Genomic DNA, 22994 nt, shown 5'->3' with positions numbered 1-22994 from the left:
TTGATAAGCACCTCTAAGAAAGGCACTCCAAGTATGAGCTCTTATTGTAACGGAAAGGTCATCCGTATAACGATTTATATTTTTCCTTATAACAAAAATAAAATAAAAAGTAAAAAAGTGAAGAGCTCATGCTTTGAGAGCCTTTCACAGAGATTCCTATCAACCAAATTTTCAGAGCACCAAACCAAAAAGTCTTTCAATTTTTTACCCACCTTAATGTCTATGTTTGTTTAAGCAGTCAACATGTCATAATTCTTGGATTTATAACAAATGGAGACAGCGAATTTTTGCGAAAAGCTGCGAGGTCCGATTTCAGAACAAATTAAATTTTTTAACATTAAAGCTGGCGCTCCAGCTATCTTCAAGGTTATAGCGATTACCTGGAAGTGGAATAAAAATTATAATTTTTTGCTTGCTGAATAGTTTAAAAAAGGAAATCAGAACAAAGAATATGAAATAAGCCGCAACTGGTATGGAAAACTATTACAACAACTCTCTTTTTTGTGCTGAGGCTAACGTCTAATTGGCCGATTAAAATCGAAAAGCGCTAAAACGTATAGAAATAATACGATTACTGCCTGCTGGCGGATGTGGAACTGTAAGCACTTATATTCTATGTATGTAAGTGGTCAGCTAACTGACTCACAGACTGTCTGAGTGATCATGCAGACAGTTATATTTCATGAATATAGTATATTTTCTCATATAAATCTTACGCCTAAGCTTCTAAAAACATTTTTATAGATCATTTTTTGCCTATAGAACACAGGAAATCTCGTTTTATGCTGTTCCATGCGCTCACCTCGCCAATTAAACGCTCATAGAAAAAGCATAGAATTAGCTGCAGCAGAATCAATAACTATAAAAATACATATGTATATATGTGTGTGTTTGAATGGCACACAACAATCATAAAGCAGTGGGGGCAGACGCTGCGCTGGCGTTTGGCATCATAAAATCAATTTCGGTCAGATCGCGGCAAGCATGCGCGGCGTGCTGCTGAGCTTTTTATGAGCGACTACAAGAAATGTGAATATTTTGTAATACATACAGACATATGTACATATATAATACGCTAAACATGTATTTGCACTCATTTGAATATTTTTTAATTGAAAATGTAAATAAATATCCGGCGGTTCGTTCTTATTATAAAAAAAAAAATTATAATATTTAATAATTTTTTCCCAAAAACAAAAAAAAAACAATTATACGTCTAACTCGTCATTCCAGTTTTTTTTTTATTTAACTTTTTTACTGTTTTTCTCCTTCCTCAGCGTGGCGCTCAAGTCGCTAAGTAGTCAAATTTCCTCCTCATGCAAATTCAGACACAAATAGCTTCGGGTGATAATAGTGTATTAAAGTGTGTCTGTGTGTTAAATCGCCAGCACGCGTTTTTTAGAATAATTTAATTATTTTTTTATTTTCCGCCTTTTTGAATCTAATTTCTTTGTGTGGCTTTCAGCGCGCCGTCAACATATGACAATTCATATTTGGTGGCATTTGTTTGTTCTGCCTAATGTACTCTACTCATACATACATTTATAGATATACATAAATGTATATAGAGTTTTATATGTGCGCATATAATGTAGAATGTATTTTTGTTGGAATCATATCAAATTCGTGCGTTCATTCACACCAGCGCGAAGCTGAGCGGTGACTTTCAGTGGACATATGTATGTGACTAGATCCAGTGCTCGTGACAGCTTTTGGCGTCTATAGTTGACAGCAGGGCGACTGCGCCACATGGCGTCAAGACATCTGTTGTGCATATTTCTGAATATTTAATGCAAATAATGAGGGCTTTGATATTTAGCGATAGAAACGATCGAGTAGTGAAACTGGTACGCTTATATTCTAGTAGTTTTAACAACAAGTTTGCTTAAAAATAGACCCCAATAGACTAAAGGCTTTTATTAAAGTATAAACGTATTTTTCCTGCTCTTCGAATTTCTAAGCTTAGTTTTTGCATAATTTAAGAAGTACCACCTTATCTTTAAATGCTGACATATTCTTGACAAAATACGAGTAATATACAAAATCTAAGGGGGTTTTTATAGAGATATCGAACTTTTAATTCAAATAAAACATAGTAAATATATAAAATAAGATTTTAACTTATTATTTTGCAATTTTTTCCAAAATCTTATTGATGGTATTGATCAATTGATATCTGGTTTTTTATTTTAAATCACAGACTGGATCCTGGACTTAAAAAAGCAGCCTAAAGGAATGAAAATGGAATACAAAATAAATAAGTAACAACTATCAGGCTCATTCTTAATAGGAATGCTTCACCCAAACTTAGTACTATTAAAATAATTTAGAAATAAAACTATTTATAAAATCTAGTAATAAGATTCTGGAATTGTTTCCTCTCAAATTTATGCTTTAAAACGCAATGGAATAATCTACTTGGGCGTAAAACAGCAATAGTAATGTCTAGAACGGTAGATCGAATATAGAAAGTGCCTATTGGTACTCGACAGGAGATACACTAGGAAGCATGATTGGAATACTCACTGCTCACTATTTGGAGGCGGGACGTGCAGAAGGAGGTTGACAGATTGAGAAGGCTGCAAAAAATGTTAAGAGCAAGACACCAGGGAAACATGGAGCATCTTTTGTGCACTTGGCCAACATTGACAAGGCTACAATTTAAACATTTTGAGCTTCATAGTATGGGACACTATGTAGAAGAGGTAATGATAGTGAAGCCACAAAGTTTATTGAAATCCGCGGCAAGCGTTGGCATTTTAAAGGTTGAATATTCCTCATGAACCTCGTAACTGAACTCAATCTGGTATCGCAAATGACCAAACTGGTCTATGCGTGGCTTATTAACCCATCGGACTAAAATAACTAAAATACCTTTGGCTTTAAGCAGCATTTAGAGCTAGATTATAAGTCAATAGCCGTGTCTAGATCTCCACAGCTACTGCAGTTTCGTTCATTTAAAGGCTAAAAATTCTTGCTTGTTTAGAAATAAATAAAAATTCTCTAGAAAACCTTCTAATTAATTCCAAATTATAATTTCATGAATGTATTGTTGGATTTTGTTCCACATCTGTCTGGAATGAAAAGCCATATTTTAGTTTCTAATACTCTGAGGAAGCCTGGAAGTTTGTAATACCCAGAAATAAACCAGATGCCCTATAAAGTATATATGTACATATTTATGGTATGTATGATATGTAATTTATCAACTTGACTATAGATGCCCGTTTGTCCGTATATACTCAAGAACTGAGGAACTAAAGTTTTTGAATTATCGATATGAAATTTTTCCGTTCATTTTTCCCTATTTATATCTCGGTACCGATATGGGACCACTTTTGATGTCATAGAAACTGAACGATCGGAACCAAGAGTTTGTATGGAAAACTTTTCCATTTGACAAGGTATCATCAAGAAATTTGACACAGATTATTGTCTAGGGCAGAGGTGTAATTTCTGAGAAAATTGTTCGGATCGGTTTACTATAGCATATATCCACCACATGCACTGAACGATCGGAATCATGTGCTAATGTGAAAAACTTTTCGAGTTAATAAGATATCTTCACCAAATTCGGCGTAAGCTAGTTTTTGCACTCAACGCTGCAATCACCAAAGAAATTTCTCAGATTGAGCCAGTACTGAATAACACTGTCATACAGACGATCCAATTCAAGTTTCTGTATGAACACAATTTTATATGTGAAGGGTTTTAGAGGTTCGAAGCAACAGACAGTTAACTTTTTTCCCTTTTTTCCAGAAGCACTACCTGAAGAATATATTAAGAAATATGCCAGTCTTCTATTCCAAGTCCAGTGGATGGTACATAAAATAGTACCACACTTGTTGTGAAATTTCAAAATATCGGAAAATTAGGAACAATTACTCAAACGTCTCATAAAGAAACTTCTTTAATATGGGAGGATCTCACTAGAAAACGGTTTAGATCTTCTGTTGCAATCTATGGCGATTAACGAGGTATAGTTAATATTTGCTTTGCATTGGTTGAATGATTTCCATATCTCTGGATTGCATTAGTGAAATCAAAATAATTCTACATATCAATATGTATTAGTAATTATAGAAATGGTTGCTGATTTCATCACCGTAATGAGTTTCCCATGAATTCAGAATAGAAATTGTGTTCATTGGGAGAAAAATTGTCTTTAAAGTGTGAGCATGGCTGTGAATATAATATTCTTAAATTGAAAAAGTGAAAGAACAAAAAAAGTTTAAATGAGAATTCAAACTTTCTCACACGATATTCATCACAAAAATTCTCACAACTTAATTGAAAACATAAAACAAAAGCAAACACATCAATATAACAGCGCTAAAGGAACTGCTGACGTACAAAATACCTTGAACATGCCATAATTACATATGTTCTTTTTTTCTTTTGTGAAAACTTAACAATTCAACACCCATTTACGCGCAGCAGGTTTATGTACGAAGCAATCATATTTAAAAATTTACGCTCGCAGCAACCCATATGGCCGCACATCTCTACATACGTACAGCACTAATTTCACCTTCAAAGACGTAATATATTAATCATCTCCGCCGAAAATTACTATGAAAATAAGCAAACGAGATTCTTTTGTATTTTTAATTTTTGGTGGTTTTTGGAAATCGCTAGGTGTTTTATTGAAGCTTGCTGCTGGAATTTTCTAAACCAACGCAAATGCGTAACAAAACCCAGCGAAGCGGTTAATTTGCGGGGCAATCAATTGAAAAATTATAGGAAAATAGCGCAGAAATGATTAAAGTGTTGTTTGTTTGGTTAACCGATGAACGCCAATGGTAATCGGTTTATGTGCTCTTTTACACCGGCAATTGTTATACATATTTACTCTATATACTACTTGTGTTATATATATAATATTACAAATATTTCGTGAGTTGATTTTTGGTACTCACTGAGAGATTTAACGGTAATAAATCAAAAGCCATAATACACAATTAATTATTGCCAAATAAATTGTGCTGTATGATCGTCAGAAGTGATCGTTAAACACACATATACAACACGAGCACATATACGCACAACGATTGCTTGTAGCGGGCGCGATCGCTCGATATCTACGAGTGGCCTGACGCCTCGATCAATGTCCAATACAAGCTGATGTCATAATTCGCAATTATTAAACTTGTTCCGCACTCTTTTCACGAGCAAATTTTGTTGCTTCTCCTATTACTCGCCGTTTGTTTGTTATAACTCGGCTATTTCACCAGTTATGCTTTATGATACGATTATACTATATATTATAGATACGATTACTTATGGTACACCGTTTTATTCCGACAAATAAGAATTTTTGGAGCCAAATATTCAATTAATTTCAAGTTAAGCACATGGAGTGAGCGCAAAGGGTTTGATGATTGAGTGGAAAGGAATAAGTGTAAAGTATTTGTATGTAAATTAGGGTTTGAAATTTTGAACTTATAACGTACCCACACTTTTATTGTTTACTTATACACATAATATATTAATTTATTTCACTTTTACATTTCCATATCGGCTTGAACTCGTGCTACGCTCTATTAAGTCAATAGAAAGTTGGCAAAAAATGTGCAAATAACAATGGGATGATAATTAAAATATCTATTTCCAATCGAAGACAGTCTAATTTGGTGATAAAAAATTTAATTGCTGCCAGCACTTTCAAAAATCAAAGCATAAAGAAATGCTAAAAAATATTGGCTACTTACATGATTCATATGAAAGCAAGCTTACATATTTACACATGTATTCTGTATATAGTATTATGATATTGAAAACATTGGCTGAAAATAATCAGAAAATACACCAAAAAAGATGATTTTTCTAATAACACCACTCAGAATGCCTTGATAAACCTCACATATCCTCAGAAATTAAGCTTCATCTTTCAGCACTTCACACTTTGCTAGTCTTCAAAATATTTCAAGGGGTGATATGGGTTTATGGGTTTCAAAAGGCATGATTTTTTATTGTCTTATTAAATTCTATAATACCTCTAGAATATTGTCCTAAATTTTTCAGTTGATCTGAATAATAGTTTCGGATATTCAGCCTTTAGAACTTGCGCGCTCGAGGCTAGCTAAGCTACCTGTAAGTACACGGTCTTTAAACGCGTTTTTTCTAGTAACTGTATTTTTGAAGTCGTTTGGCAAGATTTCGCAATAACTACCCAACCGATCTTCAATTTTACACAATTCTTTGAGATATAATTCTTAAAGATACAATTTTTAAAGACTTGGACGAAGAATTTTGTTCGATTACAACTATTTGAAAACAAAAAATGTCACGGAATTTTCACTCAAATTTAAAAGTTTTTGTCAAAATGTCTGCCAAAAATCCAATTTTCAGCTACTTTTTTCTTCGTCTGAATTCTAAGTTAAAGTTTTAACTAAAAAACGTATTTTTTACCGTAGACGATCGTGTAAGGAGTAATCCGAGTTCAAAATATTTTATTCCTAAAATTTCAGAATTTCTTTGTTAATAGTGTTTGTTTTTAACAATACAAAATTATAAAAAAAATTTTCATTTTTTATTTCAGAAAAATTTGTTTAAAAAGGCTGTTTTTTACACGAGGAAACTCATGTAACCCCTTATAAAAAAATCGTCAGCAAATTAAGCTTCGAATAATTGTTACAATAGAAATAAAAAGGTGATGGCTTCAATGATGACTCATTGTTATGGCTTAAGATAGTCTACTTGACTTAATACTCTGTTTCTTTACTTTTATTATTGAGATGGAATTTGAAGCCTCACAAATACATAGCACATGTCAAATTGGTCTATCAACAATCAATTGTTACAATGATGGCTATTATGTATCAAACTTTATTGAGGTTATTATGTCGACGAAAGAGTTTGTGTGCTTGGTATTAATGTAATTGAGGCGGGTCACTGAGGTACTTGTGAGTGCTGAGGTCCATTTAATCTAAAACAAGAATATGTGTTTTCATATTGCATTATTTTTCAATATTATTTATTGACACAGTATGGTCCTGAGAGACTTTACTCCATCTATCGTATTACGGACCATATAATAACGGTTTGAGTTTTTTTTGTAAAAGCTTCATTCAAACTAAAAATATAGTTAAATGACGTTAACTAATTACTTTTGTGATAACTATCAAGGGCCCTTTGTCTCGAAGCTGTTATCATGACATATGTATGTATCTAACAATAATTGAATATTTCTGAATAATTGCTTCTGAGTAGCTTTATTTATCTCGCACTTTAATCTGTAGTATTTATTCAGACACTCACTTATTCCACATAAAATGATCTCAATTTATATTTCCATTCAAAAGGACATATACATACATATAAATAATAGAAATATATTTTTACTTACGTATGTATGGTACATACAAACTGATTTACATATGTGTGCGTGCAGGTATGCCAATAAATATGCCGACTAATTGTCAAATGCAAAGTGTCAATTGGAGTGGCAGCCAGACTAGAAATGTTTATGACTAACGCTTTCTAAATAAATAAATAAATACCTTTAACTATGTATATATGTGTATGTATGTATTTATATATGTGTATGTATGTATTTATATAGTATATTTAAGTTTAAGTAAACATTTCAGCCGTATAATATATATGTAAGTGTGTGCTCGCAGGTGTTTTGCTTACAGCCAGCAGTTTCATTATCAGCGATGATAACGAAAATGTATACCTACCTATACATATGTATGTTTGGTATGCAGAGGGCTCAAAAACATTTGAAGCCATCAAAAACAAAAAGAGTAACGACCGATCATCAAATAGATGTGGTGAATTATTAAGTTAAGCAGAGATAAGAGACCACAGGTATTTCGGCAGTAACACTTAATAAATTCCACAGCACAGCTATTTAGATAGGCAAGTGGATAGGCGTTGCTGCCAGCAACTAAATTCAGTATAATACGTAACATTTGTAGGCATTAGGGGTGTTCTATCAAGCACTAACTAAAATGGCAACCTATCCTGACAGAAACTGGAAACGTTTCGAGCTTGCTTTAAACTGCTATATATGCGACCAGTAATTCTATATCTATCATATAGACGATATATATTTACACTTTTTATCATTCAGGAATATTCAGTTTTTCGGAGTCATATTTTTAGGACTAAAAAACTAGCCGACTACTACTAAATTAATTCCACAATGCTTCTCTACTATATTTTTAGACTGAATAGGGTTAGATTACCCTTCGAAAGAGAGCTTAGAAACACTCAACAATGAATAATAACTCATATGGGTTAGTAAAAAATCATTTAAGACTTGCAGAACAAAAGTTTTCGGATTAAGCAAATTTCGGAGAATAAAACTACTTTCTAATAAGCCAGAAAAAATAGGTTAGTTTAATTAATTAAAAAACTAATATTTTCCTCTAAATTGAAACCTACAAAAATGTACAAAAAATACAAAAACAATAGCCAACTTTAAACCTAAAGAAGAAATCCAAAATATAAGACCCATCCTAATGTCTAGATATAAATAACAGCTTATTAGATAACAATGACATTAACTGCTGTTAGTTCATTAAAGTTTATTTAGCTTATGGCAATTTAGTTAGTAAGCCGGTTGGCTGGTTGGTATATGCTTATCTCACCCGATGTGGTGCGCCCAGCAGACGGAGTATGGTGCTCAATTGCGTGGCCAACGGCATGGTGGCGGCGAAGCCGTAGGTTGGCGCACGCGTCGGTATCGGATACATGGCGGTGCAGTTGAGCGGCTCGGTATCGACCAGATACTGCACCCGCAATGTAATCAATTCGTCCGGATCCATTTTCACTATCATTTTGTGGCACCTGCTATTGACGTTGTTGTTGCCGAACGGCGCGTTTTCACGCAAAAAATCCCACCTAACGGCGATTTATGTCTAATCGGTTGTTTTTTTTTTCTTTGTTTTTTGTTTTGCTTTTTATTTTCGTTATTTCGTTGCTTTTGTTGTAATTCACTATTATCTCATGCACTTCGCATGCTCATACAAACACACACATGCACACAAGTTGTCTCACTAATGTGTTGTGTTATATTTGCGCTGGTGTGTGTGAGAGTTTTCGCTTTCCGCCACTTTGATACCGTTAGAGAGCATGTTAAACTCGCGATAATTTTCGCTAATTTTGCTTTGAATTCGGTTTAACTCATATTTTCGTGGGTTTTTCGTCGCGCAAAATTTTTGTTGCGCTTTTTTTACAACTTTGTGTACACACTTGTGTTGTTTTTGTTTTTTGGGTGTTTGGGCTTCACTGTTTGTTATTTTGTAATCTCAGTTAATTTAGTAAATCACTTTCATTAAGGCACTTTTTCGTAGATTTTTCCGTTAATTACAGCGACGTTGTTTCGTTTCTTGTTTGGCGCTCTAAAAATGGTAAGTAAATTATGCTTCAACAATTTGTGAAAAACACCTTTCTGTAGTGCAAAAATTTTCTCACAAATTTTTTTTTGGTTTTTGTTATATTTTTTCACAAAATTTCACATAGACACATTGTAAGTTTTGCTTAAAAACTGAACAAGTCTAGAGTCTCTCTCTGTGTCAATATGAAATCTTATATTTTTTCGCTGCTGATGTGCGGTTGATGAATGTAGTTCATACTCGTTATACTCGCGCGACATATTAAGTATTTTGGTTAGCAAACATATTTTTGAAGAATTAATATTTAAATAATATAAATATCATCATTACTCAATAGCAAAGTATTAAAAAAATTTAAGCAAAGAAGACTACTGGATCGTTTCCGGTTTTCTAACTGAAAATATACTCTCAACTCAACATTTTTCGAAATTAATTTGAGAATGATTTTCCACCGGCACAATAAAAATAATTCATGTATGTAGTGCTACTACTTCAGAGAGCTATAAAATATTATTCTGCTAACATCCTGTTAATTCTAACAGTTAAATCACTGTTGGTGGATTAAAGGTATATGACAGCAACAGCCATACAGAAATCAGTCTATGCAGGGAGTACTAGATATAGAGATGGTCTGTGGGGGGATCTTGAATACATAACATATACACGAATAACCAGGCGGCTTTGCTAGCCAAGTGAATACCATTTAATAATTCAGAAAGGATTTCAGCTCACTGGCAGAACAACTCCACTTATTCATAATTTTGGCAACGAGCAGATGAGTTGTCCAAGCCACGAGCCTCTCTAGGCGAATCCGGGGCGTTAACACCATACCCGACAGGAACGATCAAGTGTGAGCTTTATACGGATTTTGAACAAATAGCCAGAACAGATGAAGATATGTAACTAAATGCAAGATAACGAAATTTACGCTACGCCATTCCATATAATGGCTCTGATGAGATGAGAGCAATGTCATGGAAATACCAAAACGCTGTGGCTATTTGATTCATTTGGACAAAAACATATACATAAACGGTATGTATTAAGAACCGAAGAAGGCTGTAATAGTACTAATAACTATAAATCGTTGCGAATGTTGGAAAAGGCTTACGGTAACTCACTTTTATCCAAAACACAAACCTACGAGTGATACGAAGCCTTCAAAGACAGTCGAGAGATCGTTTAAGACACGCCTCGACCTCTTTAACTGATGAAAATATTAAAAACTGAAGGATATGATTATGAAGGATATTTAAGGTATGAAACGCGTTCTTGCCCGACTCGTCCCGATAAAGCGGAATTGTTTTCAAAAAGAGTACCGTAAACAGGTTCTTTGGACATATTTGTATACCGGCCGCTGAGACATGAGTTTAATGAGTTTCACATGCAAACAAGCCAACAATCATTGCAATGGAGGAAAAACGAGTAAAAAAACACGTTAAAACCGTTCAAAAATCAAACCGATGCTCACTGTTTTCTTCAATATTCGCAGCTTTGTGCATCATGAATTTGTTCTGTAGGAACAGACGGTCAACAAGGAGGTCTATTTGGCCGTATTGACGCATTTGCGTGAGAACCTCCGTCGAAAATTACCGGAATTGTGGAAAAACAATTCATGGATTTTACACGATGATAATGCACCATCGTATTGGGCCATGATTATGACCAACCTTAAAGCCGAAAATGCAATGAATACCATTGATCAATCACCGTATTCACCAGATTTGGCTCAGTGGGATTTTTTCTTGTGCTCCAAACTAAAATTGTCACTCCGTGGAACCCATTTTAAGTCGATCGAAAATATGAAGCAAAATTCGCTGAAGAAAGCATTCCAAAAAATGCTTATGAAAAGTGGACTTTTGAGGACTGAAAAAATCGTTAGCATAAGTGTATTTCATCTGTTGGGGATTACCTTGAAGGCGACAAAATAAATATTTATGAATAATTAAATATTTTGTGGGTACTTTTTCGTACAATGTATATAAAATTATTGATTCAAGGAGAGAAAGACGTTTGAGGAAGCTTTTTTTAAATGTCGATTGTCGTCATGAAGTCTTTTCAGTTTCAAAAAATAAAAAATCGAAGTAGCTTAGCTATAGAAAACTATAGATATATATGGATATATGTAACAGCAAACATTTTCCGACTACCTGTCTGAATATTTGCAAAAATCCATGCTTCACTTATTTTACGATTTTAATATTTACGTAATTTATTTACTAACTGCTTTGTTCATTATCCACTGAGCTTCCCGTCGCGTCATCAGACATAATTACCAATAATCACGTCTACTATGGCCACACTTGCTATCGCTTACGTAATCCATTAAAATAATTGAAATGTTTTGCAAGTGGGAAAGCGCTTGTATTTAATTAAAGCAGCGCAACAAACAGCTTTATACACTTCTATGAATAACAGTACACGAAATCCACCTGTAAAGGCATGCGTACTAAAGGAACACTGAAGAGCTTCGAGCCAAGTAATGCGTAATGGCATTTTAATGTCGCTCAAAGTATGCTTGGGAAGGGGTGTGCTCCACAATATACATAGTTGTATGTAGTCCATTGCTAACACCCGCCTCCATTATGCTAAAGACAAAACATACATAACAATGCAAACAAATTGCTCAACACGCCCAATAAACGATATACTCAATTACAATTCAGCGCAACATGGCAATCAACAGCACACACTCACACACACACATGCGTACGCAGTTTGGTAGGCAAAATGTTGTCACCGCGTCGGCAAGCGACCACGTCACAGCACCCACATTTTCCCAAAGCAAAAACAATAAAAACAAAAATCGCAAAGCTAAGCTGTGACGCAGTAAAGTCGCGGATTTGGCTCAGTTGCCCGGCTTGGCGGCGTGCCGAAACCGAATTTTCGCCGCTTGATGCCAACGCTTGACTTTGGCTTCACTTTCGCAGATTGTGTAATTTTGCATTCGATTGTGTATGTTTGGTTGTGTGTATGCGAGTGTACTTTGTACTGGCAAATATAGCTCGCACTTAACATGTTGGAGTATGAGACTATAAAGTGAAACGCAATGAAGGAGCACTAACTTTGTGAATTCCCCATAAATATAGATTAATATATGCCCAGGCATTTCCCAAAATTATTTCGAAACAATTACGGAAAGAGCTCAGCATACACGTAATTTTTTATGCCTTGCAGTGGCTAGCTGACTTTTTTGTTTACGCAGATCTAGCATATCTCTTACGAGACCTTTGAGCTTCTGTGAAAGAAAGTTGACGCGCTTGAGCGAAGGCACAAAAATGCTGAAGAAAAGTTGGAACTGCGTCAAAATTTTCAAGGTTTTAGAGTTATATTTGAAACCAGTCTTTTTTATTTGACCTTATGAAGGTAAGCAAGCAGCAGTCAGCAATTTGAATTTTTCTTTTTTTATGTAATAAAATTGCCAGTATTTTACTATGTCATGTACAGGTATGAGAAGACTGTAAAATGATGTGCTTTCTGAGTCATATATGGGTACTCTTGTGTCTATTTGCTATTGTAGTTTGGGTTTCCTTGGGAAAAAAATAAAATCATATTTAAAACTAAACTAAGCCCGGATCTTCACAACAGTGGTCTATAAAAAACTGGCTTAGAAATATTTTCGGAAAATTCCCTAGAGTCTTCTGTGGGAGGTCTAGAAATTATTTATTGAAGATTTGACCAGAAAATTTTGTAAAAGCTTTTTCCACAATTTGTAATTTGTAAAAAGTTTGAAAAGTTTTTGAAACACTCTATAGGTTGGTGGTAATTTATACGATTCCTTACAAAAAACTGCGTGCTCCAGCTCTAGTGTGGTGTCTACAGTTATTCCATTGGTAGTTTAAAGGAGAATTACACACATATTCGCAATAAACCTTTTGTAGAGATCTCCAGAATTGGCCTCAACGACACTTTGCGTAAGAGTAATGCAAAAAATTAGGGTTACTATGTCAAATGCTTCAGAAAGTGTACAACTTCTGGTCTAAAATTTATATCGAAATATAATCTTAAACCAATTACAGTTCTTTAAAAATTAAGCTGTTTCTTAAAAACTAATGACCTTTACAAAAAATCGAGGTCTAACAGTAATCTCCGATGTTTTTTTATCATTTCAACCGTTATATTGTTGGAATTAGTGTCCATATTCATTCGACTAATAGTTTCAAAGCAGGTCAAATATCAAGGTTATGTTCAAATTCAAGGATTGGAAAAAACGTTGGCACAAGTGTATTGGGTCAAGGAGGATAACTTTGGGGGAACGACATAAATTTTGAAGAATACATTAAGAATTCTAAAATTATGAACAAAGTCTTACTATTTATCATAGTAGTATGATTGGTGAGACTGATATACCAATATGAAAAGTGGACTCCAAATATTGTTGTGAATGAAATGAAGTTCAACCACAATAGTAGCATACTTCTTCCCGAAAATCAAAACTAGCTGAAAAATACGACGAAAACTTTAATTTTCTTTTAGTTTCATAGCTTAAAGACGAGAAATTTAGAAAAAGCAAAACAGAGTTGATGTTAACTCCTTTCCTTTATTTCTATACAAAAATATCACCAAAGATTTGTAATTCCAGGAATTTCTTACTTTCATTCTTACGTCAAGATCATTGAGTTAATCGAACTCTGTCACTGCAACCAAAAAACTTCAACTTCAATTTGCCATAAAATATATTTCACCTCAACACTAATTTACAATACGTTTCAGTTCGATTTTGCTACGAGTATAAACTTTTCCAAGCTTTATTTTCCAACACTTAATACTCCAATAAGATTGACAGCATTCAAAAAAATAATTTCCAGTCATATATCAAAAATAAAGAAAAAAATTTTAATTTTACGCAAGAAAAATGTTCTCGCAATTGCTACGTCACATACCGCCCACGCTGCAGCGGCGAGCGACTTTAATCGAACATCGTAAAACGACCTGTTTTTGCGCACAATCGTTACAATATTGCGAATACGGCGAACCCGCTGACGTTCTGCAGCTTGTCGAATTGGATTTGTCCGAACCGAAAGACAACGAAGTGTTAGTGAGATTGCTAGCCGCACCGATTAACCCCTCCGACATCAACACCATACAAGGCAAATATCCGGTGAAGTTACCGTTACCCGCAATCGCCGGCAATGAGGGTGTCGGGGAAGTGCTGCGCGCCGGCGCCAATGTGCAAAAGCTGAAGCGAGGTCAACGTGTTGTTGTAGTCGAGAGCGCGCTGGGCACTTGGCGGACACACGGAAACTTTTCCGAACAACAGCTCTTGGGTATACCGAATAAGATGGACTTGGCGACCGCTGCCACAATGGTAGTGAATCCACCGACTGCCTATCGCATGCTGAAGGACTTTGTGCCACTCGCACAAGGCGATTGCGTTATACAAAATGGCGCCAATAGCGCTGTCGGTCAAATAGTTCACCAATTGTGTAAAGCATGGGGTCTGAAATCAATTGGCATCGTGCGAAATCGCCCGAATTTGGAAGAGCTGAAAACGTATCTCAAACTACTCGGTGCGAGTGAGGTGCTAACAGAGGAAGAGCTAGCGCAAAAGGATGTGACGAATAAACTCTGCAAACTGCCGACGCCTCGTCTAGCGCTCAATTGTGTTGGCGGTAAGAATGCGTCGGACATGGCAAAGCTGTTAGCCGTCAAGGGTGTCATGGTCACATATGGCGGCATGTCGCGTAAGCCTGTGGTGATTCCAACGCCTGCGCTTATTTTTAAAAATATCTCCTTCTGTGGATTTTGGGTCACACGTTGGATGAGAGAGCACAAGGGTAAGCCGACGCGTGACAAAATGTTTACCGAACTAATTGAGATGTTCGACCAAGGCAAGTTGAAAGGTATTAAACACGAGATGGTGCCACTGAAGGATTATAAAAAGGCAGTTTCAGATGCATTGGACTTAAAGGGCATGGTGGGGAAGAAATATATTTTGCAAATGAAATGTTGAGTTTTAAATAAATAGTTGTGTTGAAGTTGTGGTATAATTGTTGCGAGGTTGCAAAACCTTTGCCGTGCTTTGGATGTGAGGGACTTGAACCGAAGTGTAAAAGCAATAAAAGAGAACTTTCTAATTTATAATTTATGAAAAAAGTGTCTCTAAAGTCTTTCGTCCTTTTCTTCCTTAAAACTTGTAAAACTTCCAGACGCTCTTGAAACTTACAGTTCAGTAAAAGCTCAGAACTTTTCTCTAACGTTATTTAAAGCGACATCTAGCGTTAAACTTTGAAATATTGCAAATATTTTGGTATGAGAAATATAATGAGAAATCGTTCGAAAGCCTTGCGATACCCAAACAAAGATTGATTTTCTATTATTAGTTTATATTCTACAGAAACTCCGGATTGAATGCTATGTCTAGGCTTCCCGAAGAAGAGGTTGCATTTGTATGTCGTGGGGCAACCGGATATATTGATGACCTCTAAACAGTTGACTGAAGGATTGAATCTATGAAATATTGATATTTTATTAAGAGGGGAACCTATCTAGGCTTTACCAATTGGTCGATGGTTATTTTGAAGTTATAATTATGCTAATAATTCTCTGCATTTTGAAATGAAATATAAAGAAATAAATTTTTCCAACAAATAAGTTGTACAAAACGCATGATGTCATCACCCTTGGAAATTAATGTGCTTTAAAAATCTCAGAATAATTTATTAGCCCATTTGGATTAAGAAGTATGCTTTTTTATCAACAGAGACCTTGAAGTTCAAGGCTTTCCCGCAAAACATTCAGGTATGCGCAGTATTCATTCATAAACAGGCAACCTTATGTTTAGACCGTAATAAATTTTGTTAACTACAAAGCCTGAGGAGCTCGGAAGCAGCCGCCTACCAAAAATGCAAAACAATAACAAAAACAACACTCTTTCCCAGCTTTCCTTGGACTGCTTTTTTGCCTGAAAGTATTTATTTTTTTCCTACTTTTGCTTTCATCCTCTTCGCATGCGATTTTTTCGTTTGCGTGGGAACGTACCAACAAATTGGAAATGCCGTTGCATGTTTGATGTCAGCTGGCGACTACCAACTCACAGCTAACGGCTGACGGCTATGTGAGTACCGCCAATTTGGCGAAGCTCGAAGTGCAGCGCCTTGGCAGGTAGGCAGACAGGCAGGAAGTAGCAGGTAAGTCAAAACGACCGTATTCGTTTGCGATTGCAACACAACAGCAGCAGCGGCAACAACAACGGTATAGCAATTCACCGATCCAATAATCCTCCAGGTCATCAATGGGAAGCCAACATCAGCGAAACAGAGCGAAAGCAAAGAAATTAAGCCGGAAAGGTAACATTGTTGAGCCTAAAACAGTTGAACGCAGAGTAGAACTTTACTTCTATATGAAATATGTGTATTAGGGTGGTGCTTAGTTTTCAGAAATACCTTTAATACATATATATATGTACATTTTTAACTTAATCTGTATTTCAATAATTTTAAAAAAGCTGTTGATTTGAACTAAAGAGCTTGGTTTTTACTGGTGACGGAGTTATGCCATTTTTGAAAAAGTGAGTCAACATTATTTCTTGTTGGATTGGTATTGATTCGGCGTTCAGCTTAAGATTTAGATACTTTAGATATCCAGGCTGACATTCTTGAAGTCATGAATATTTTCACTGGAACAGTTAAGAAAACCGGTCTTCTGTTATGCTCAGAACTCCAAAGTGCACTACAGTGCCTTGTGGACAAAGCGTGTTGAGCCTGTCAAAAAGTTATTGAGACGGCTATTATCAGTTCCAGCAAATTCGTATGGTCTGCAGAAGCTATGATTACCGAGATGCGTCCACCTAACTCTAGCGAAACTTCAAATCTTATATGATACTTATCAACTATCTTTAAACGGTGCCCAAATGTAATGAGAATTTCTCGACTCTAATAGCTGAAAAGTTTAAGAAAAGCGTACTGGCTAGTCCCGAGGTTCATTGAGACCAAAAACTTCGGCCATTCGAAGTTTAAGGATCACCTTACATTAGGATAGTTTGTATACTTATCTAGAGTTTATTGAAAAAGAGTTCTACCAAGGTCATAACATTGTTGACTGTGGGCTTGGAACTGAAAATATTGGTCAAACGAAGTTTAAGTGTCACCCTAATTTATACAGAAATATAGTATTCATATCTGCACAATTTAATGAAAAAAAATTCTTCCAGTTCCATATTTTTATCGACTAAGTGACTAAAAAATATCAGACTTCGAAGGACCACCCTAGCACACAGATGTATATTAATAAGTACAGCCCAGTAAGGACGTGCGCTTGTATAGAAGGGCAGCTGAAACTGAACTTCGAGTTGAAAGAGTAGTTAAAACAGGGCAACAAAGGCAAGCAGGTGCGATGTGCGAAAATAAAGCAATAAATAATTGCAAAAGAATACAGAATACAATGCGAGAAATTAATGGAAGTCAAAATCGCATATACATATGTATGTGTGTGTGTGTTTTGTATACACTGAATGCGAGCACATGAGTAAAGCACAAGAGTGGAATTGTGAAAGAACATTGTTGAATGGGAACTGCTCGTACTAAGTTCACGCTCAGACGCTTTGTTGCTGTTTTTTAGTTGTCTACTGTGTTTGCAGCTTTTCTCCTCGTTCTCACATTGCCACAAGCAGCGCAATTGCAACGGAGTTACACACACACAACACACTCACATATGTACATGCACACTTATTAACTCGCGTACGACCCGCGAAGCAAGCCGTGAAAAGGGAATAACCTGTTGGGGCCAACGAAATAACGAAGATTAGTCATACAGTTTTTGCGCAACTCTGTTATTGTGTAGCTTCACAGCGATAAATTAAGTTTATTATTAACCGACAGTTATCCAATCTGCATAATATTCGCTTATTGAAAATTAAACGCACACAGAGTTTATTATGCGTCGCGATTTTTTACGGTATTTAGTGAATATTTTTGCAGTAATGGATTACTGATTAGCGATTTATGTAAATGCTGTGAGACCAAATGTGCTGTAAGAACAAATATTGCTTTTGAATTTGTATTTATGGGCCTCAAAATGGTGAGGAGAACTGTTGAGCATTGAATTTATCTCAAACTTGATATTTACATCTATCTGTAATAATATTTCAAAATAGCTTCGAAATTTTTTTAGTACGGGGAGGGCTGTATCACTATAAAACAGATACTCATTGGGTTTAGAAAAGTGATGTTGTCGAAAGGCCAGAAATCCATACGTTGTATGGATTAATTATTATCTCAGCATGTGACCCTTTATTTAACGTAAGCGATATGAAATCCTCAAAATTCGATTGACCCTTCCAACTACAGATTTCAGTTCACTCAGAGAGACCAAGAATTTGGTATACAACTATCTGAAAACAATTAAACAATATTTGAAACAAAAATTTGTTTCTTAGTAAGAGAAATTTAAGAAATATCGATATTCCAGAAATCATTTTAAATTTTTGTATCTTCTGCTACTAAAATTAATTGGTTAGAGCTTTCATGGGTTAATAGGCCTAATTTTTAATTTCCTACCTTCATTATAAAATATAAAACATAATTGAATTTGAAGTTAGCAAACACATATTCTGCCCGTCCTGAAGACTAAATCGAGGTAAGATATGTTTGATACCGAAATGTAAAGCGGGTTTAGAAATATTTGATGCCAAAACTTCAAGATTATCAACGAATTGAGTAACTAAATTACATAAATATAGTACTTTACCCAAATTAAATCGGGATTGAAAATATTTGATACCGAAATTTCGGGATTGTCAACGGACTTGGCAATTAAATTGTAAAAAATAGAATACTTGACAAAAATCAAAATCGGTATTAGAAATATTTGATCCCAAAATTTCGAGATTTTGGTAAATAAATTCTATAAACAGAATACTTCACCGAAAATGAAATAGGGATTACAAATATTTGATCCCAAAATTTCGGTATTGTCAACGAAATTGGTAATTAAATTCTATAAAGAAATCACTTACTGAAAATTAAATCGGGATTATAAATACAAAAACACCCAAAAACTAAACTCGGGATTAGAAATATTTGATACCGAAATTTCGGGTTTCTCAACGGACTTGGCAATTAAATTGTAAAAATAAATACTTCACAGAAATCAAAATCGGTATTAGAAATATTTGATCCCAAATTTTCGGGATTGTCATCGAATTTAGTAATTATGTAAATTATATAAATAGAATACTTCACCGAAAATTTAATCGGGATTAAAAATATTTTATCCCGAATTTTCGGGACTGTCGACGAATTTGGTAATATTACATTACTCTTATCTTTTTTGTTTTTTTTAAGAGAAATCTTTGGTAAAATAAAGACATTTTATAGATCAAATTTGGCTGCGCTTCATCCAACTGTCTTATAACGAACTTCAAAGCTTCAAATCTAATGTCTGTTTTAATTACCGCATGTGAATGTATAAACAACACTGTATGTAATATTGGCCTAGGTCAAATCTTGAGATGGAGAACTGAAGTAAAAGTAGATCACATGGAAATAAATGACTTCTTATAGATATTTTAAGATAAATTTAATTTTTATGTTTAAGATAAATTTACTAAATTATTGAAAAGTGACTGCGTATCAAATTTTTGCGTAAACTAATTGCCAGCCTACCAAGCGATTACAAACCATTACTACCGATTACTAACCACCAATTATTATTAGATTTTACCTTGGCATTTAATTGCAGGGCTCTGTATAAGGGAAAGGCAACTGAATGTGAGTCACAAAACAATTTTTTTTGCGCACAATTTTGAACCCGGAAGATTTCGAACACCAATTTGTTTGCATATACCGCTAACTGTGAACTTAAACTCAACTCACATACGCAGGAGGACAGTGAAGTGCCACAACGACGCGCTGCAGCAGCAACAAGCCCTCATTAGTTGCCTTTCATTGCCTGTAAAAGTTGGCAGCTAACAAATTTCGCTTACCGCCCATTAAGTAAACAAAAGTACCGATATGCTCAGTACATGCATATATGTATAACTGTTTGAGGAAAAGTGCGGATGGGTCACGACAACTTAACCCTTATTTGCTGCAAAAACGTTTTTTCGGAAAACCGCAAAGGCTGCAAATTGCCCAAGGGGCATGTGGGATTTCACCATTTTTTCAAAGATTTTACATACATGCATACATACATGTGTGTACATGTAAATATGCAACAAAATTTGTTTCCAATTTTCACTTTTATTCGCGCACTTGCAATGCTGCGCGCAGTACAACGGTTTGGCGCATGCGCACACGCCACTTCGCGCCAAATTCCACAAACGCTCCACTAAGCGTCTGACAAAATCACGTTTTGCCTGCGAATTCATGTGTAATTTATGAATTCGTTTATGAAACATTTTACTTTTCATTAATTATGAAATATTTCCATATTTTTCGGTGGGCCAAGTGTGGGCAGCAATGGCAAGCCGAATAGACAGTGGCGACTTTTATTGGTGTTGTTGTGACAAAACCTTGCGTGACGCAGTGAACGAGCAAAACAACAACAACAACAACAGCAATAAAACCCAAAATATTGTTAAAAACAACAACAACAGTAAAAATAACAACAACAATATTTATAAAATTTACACCAACAACCGAAAAGTGGCAAAAAGCACCCACACGCATGGAAAGAGCTTTACCGCACTTAAATTGCCTACAAGTACATATGAATATGCACAAAGTCCTCAACACCGCCAGCAAGTTTGTGTCTTAAGTCTTTTGTTTTTCTTTGCCAATAAATGAACTTTCACTTTTTTGGCACTCATTGGTCGACTGGCGGTCGCTTGTGTAGATTTTTGTATTGTTTTTGTGGCTAACGGCTATTGCAGCAATGTTACGTTATGACTGCATGCCGCGCCGCCGACCATAATAGCGGCATTCACATACATACATAACTGTGACTGTAATACTTCTGCAACGGCGGCTTCTTCAGCTCTGCGCTTCACACACACATACAAGCATATAAGGATGCATATACGTGGCTCTTCCAAAGTACCCTCTTTCAGCAAACTTTTTGCGCCTTTGTTTTTGTATTAATTGCTTGCAAGCTTTGCTCGTTGCATTTTTATTGTTTCGCTCCAATCATCAATTATGCAAATTCGCTAATAATTTCAAATTAACGTTTACTGCATAGCCATTTAGCTAACGGTAATTGGCAGTTTTTGCAAAAAATTCGCGAATTTAATTGCTAATAACAGTCAGCAAGAAGTCAAATCCCAGAAAAAATTAACAAACGGGCACATACATAGCTCTTATTGCTGTATATCAATTGAAGAAAGCAATAAAGCATTTCGAGTGTTTTTGGCTATTAAAAGCGTATTAAAGCGGAAAATACATAAAAATTTAATAAAATTGTTTCATTTGTTGTCTCGAGACAATTGTGATTGGACACAAATTTGCTCTAGCATTAAACGTTCGATAACTGAAATCATAGTAAACGCTTTGTTAACGATTTCAAGACCGTTATCTCAGAAAATTGGCATATTGCTCCAAATACCACGCTTCTAAAAGTCAGTCTTTTTATATAATATATAGTCTCTTTTCATTTAATTCTTCTATTATAAAGTAGTAGTTAGCCAATAGCATAAAGCGGAGATCTTCGAACTTTTAATCCTTAAAGGATCCCCCACAATCAATAAAGTACTTTAACATTTTATTGTTGTGAACAGACAGTTTCAGAGGCAGCTGCTTGAAGTCTCCGATAAAGACAAAGAAATAAATCTATACATAAAATATTAATTTAGATATTATTTATAGTAATCGCAAATGAAAGAATTCTTGTTTATAATTCCATAGAATATGTGTCCTCAATACTGGATATTGATGAGATAGTTTATAACCAAATTTTCGTAACTTTAGAAACCTCAAGTGATAAGAAATGTCTATCATAATTTTTTCCGAAAGCTAAAGGGCTTTCAAAGCTCTTTTTGTGCCAAAAGCATCGAGCTTTTATGGAAATATTTGTTTTAAAAGCTCATAGAACTTTGTTTTCGCTAGTACAACGAAATTTAAGCTTAAAGCGCTTAGCGCGGGAAGTTTAACGAATCTTAGAACTAAGTTTAGCTTAAGAACTTGCATTTATTTTATAAAACTTTCGGAAATATTTCAGCTTAAAAAGTTTATGAGCTTTCATTTAATCGAAAGTTCAATTTTTTTAATGAATTGCTTTCTTTCGAATAATTAATACAATTTCTAGAAAAAAAATTTTTCTTCGAAAACGAACGATGACGAAACTTTTATGGAAATTATTGTTCAAAAGCTTAAACAATTTTTAAATTTTTTTTCGTAAGCACTTTACGTCGAAAGCTTTAATGAACTCCGGGGAACTTGCCCTTTAAAAGTTTCATGAGCTTTCACTGAACTATTTTTCGATACTTCACGAGCTTACCAAGATTTATTTGTTTCTTTAATGGAACTTTTTTTTTGAATACTTAATAAAGTTTGCCAGAAATTTTAGCTTCGAAAGCGAACGACCAAAGAACTTTTATGGAAATTATTTAGCAAAAGCTTAACAAGTATTCAAAAGATGGTTTTTGCAAGCACCTTGTGACGAACATAGATTGAGATAACTTTTAGTTTAAAGCTTAACGAGCTTTACTAAAGTTTTTTGTTTTAAAAGCTCAGTGAACTTTCATAGAACTTTTTGTTTCGAAAGCTCAACAAA

General features: G+C 34.9%; 2 protein-coding genes across 7 annotated transcripts in view; one reads left to right on the top strand and one right to left on the bottom strand.

Annotated features, from left to right (window-relative positions):
- LOC120778304 (FH1/FH2 domain-containing protein 3) overlaps window positions 1-22994 on the bottom strand; it is a 145299-nt gene that overhangs the window by 51939 nt on the left and 70366 nt on the right. For 2 of the 6 annotated variants that reach the window (XM_040110096.1, XM_040110097.1), the window contains exon 1: window positions 8601-9336. The exons of 3 other annotated variants lie outside the window; for them this stretch is intronic. In XM_040110096.1, the coding sequence (XP_039966030.1) occupies window positions 8601-8789 (189 nt within the window). In that variant the 5' untranslated portion in view covers window positions 8790-9336. Of the gene's footprint in view, window positions 1-8600; window positions 9337-22994 lie in introns of those variants that run through there. One more of the 6 variants, XM_040110095.1, reaches the window with a different exon arrangement.
- Window positions 14203-15300, top strand: LOC120778306 (enoyl-[acyl-carrier-protein] reductase, mitochondrial-like). The gene has a single exon (XM_040110098.1). The coding sequence runs from the start codon at window positions 14203-14205 to the stop codon at window positions 15298-15300; it is 1098 nt and encodes a 365-aa protein (XP_039966032.1).

The sequence above is a fragment of the Bactrocera tryoni genome, chromosome 5, assembly GCF_016617805.1.
Source record: "Bactrocera tryoni isolate S06 chromosome 5, CSIRO_BtryS06_freeze2, whole genome shotgun sequence".
Taxonomy (NCBI): domain Eukaryota; kingdom Metazoa; phylum Arthropoda; class Insecta; order Diptera; family Tephritidae; genus Bactrocera; species Bactrocera tryoni.
Note: the sequence above shows the minus strand (reverse complement) of the source record. Positions and strands in the feature narration are given on the sequence as shown.

Bases quoted from the DNA above. Each gene is read 5' to 3' on its own strand.
- LOC120778306 (XM_040110098.1), top strand. From the start codon at position 14,203: ATGTTCTCGCAATTGCTACGTCACATACCGCCCACGCTGCAGCGGCGA.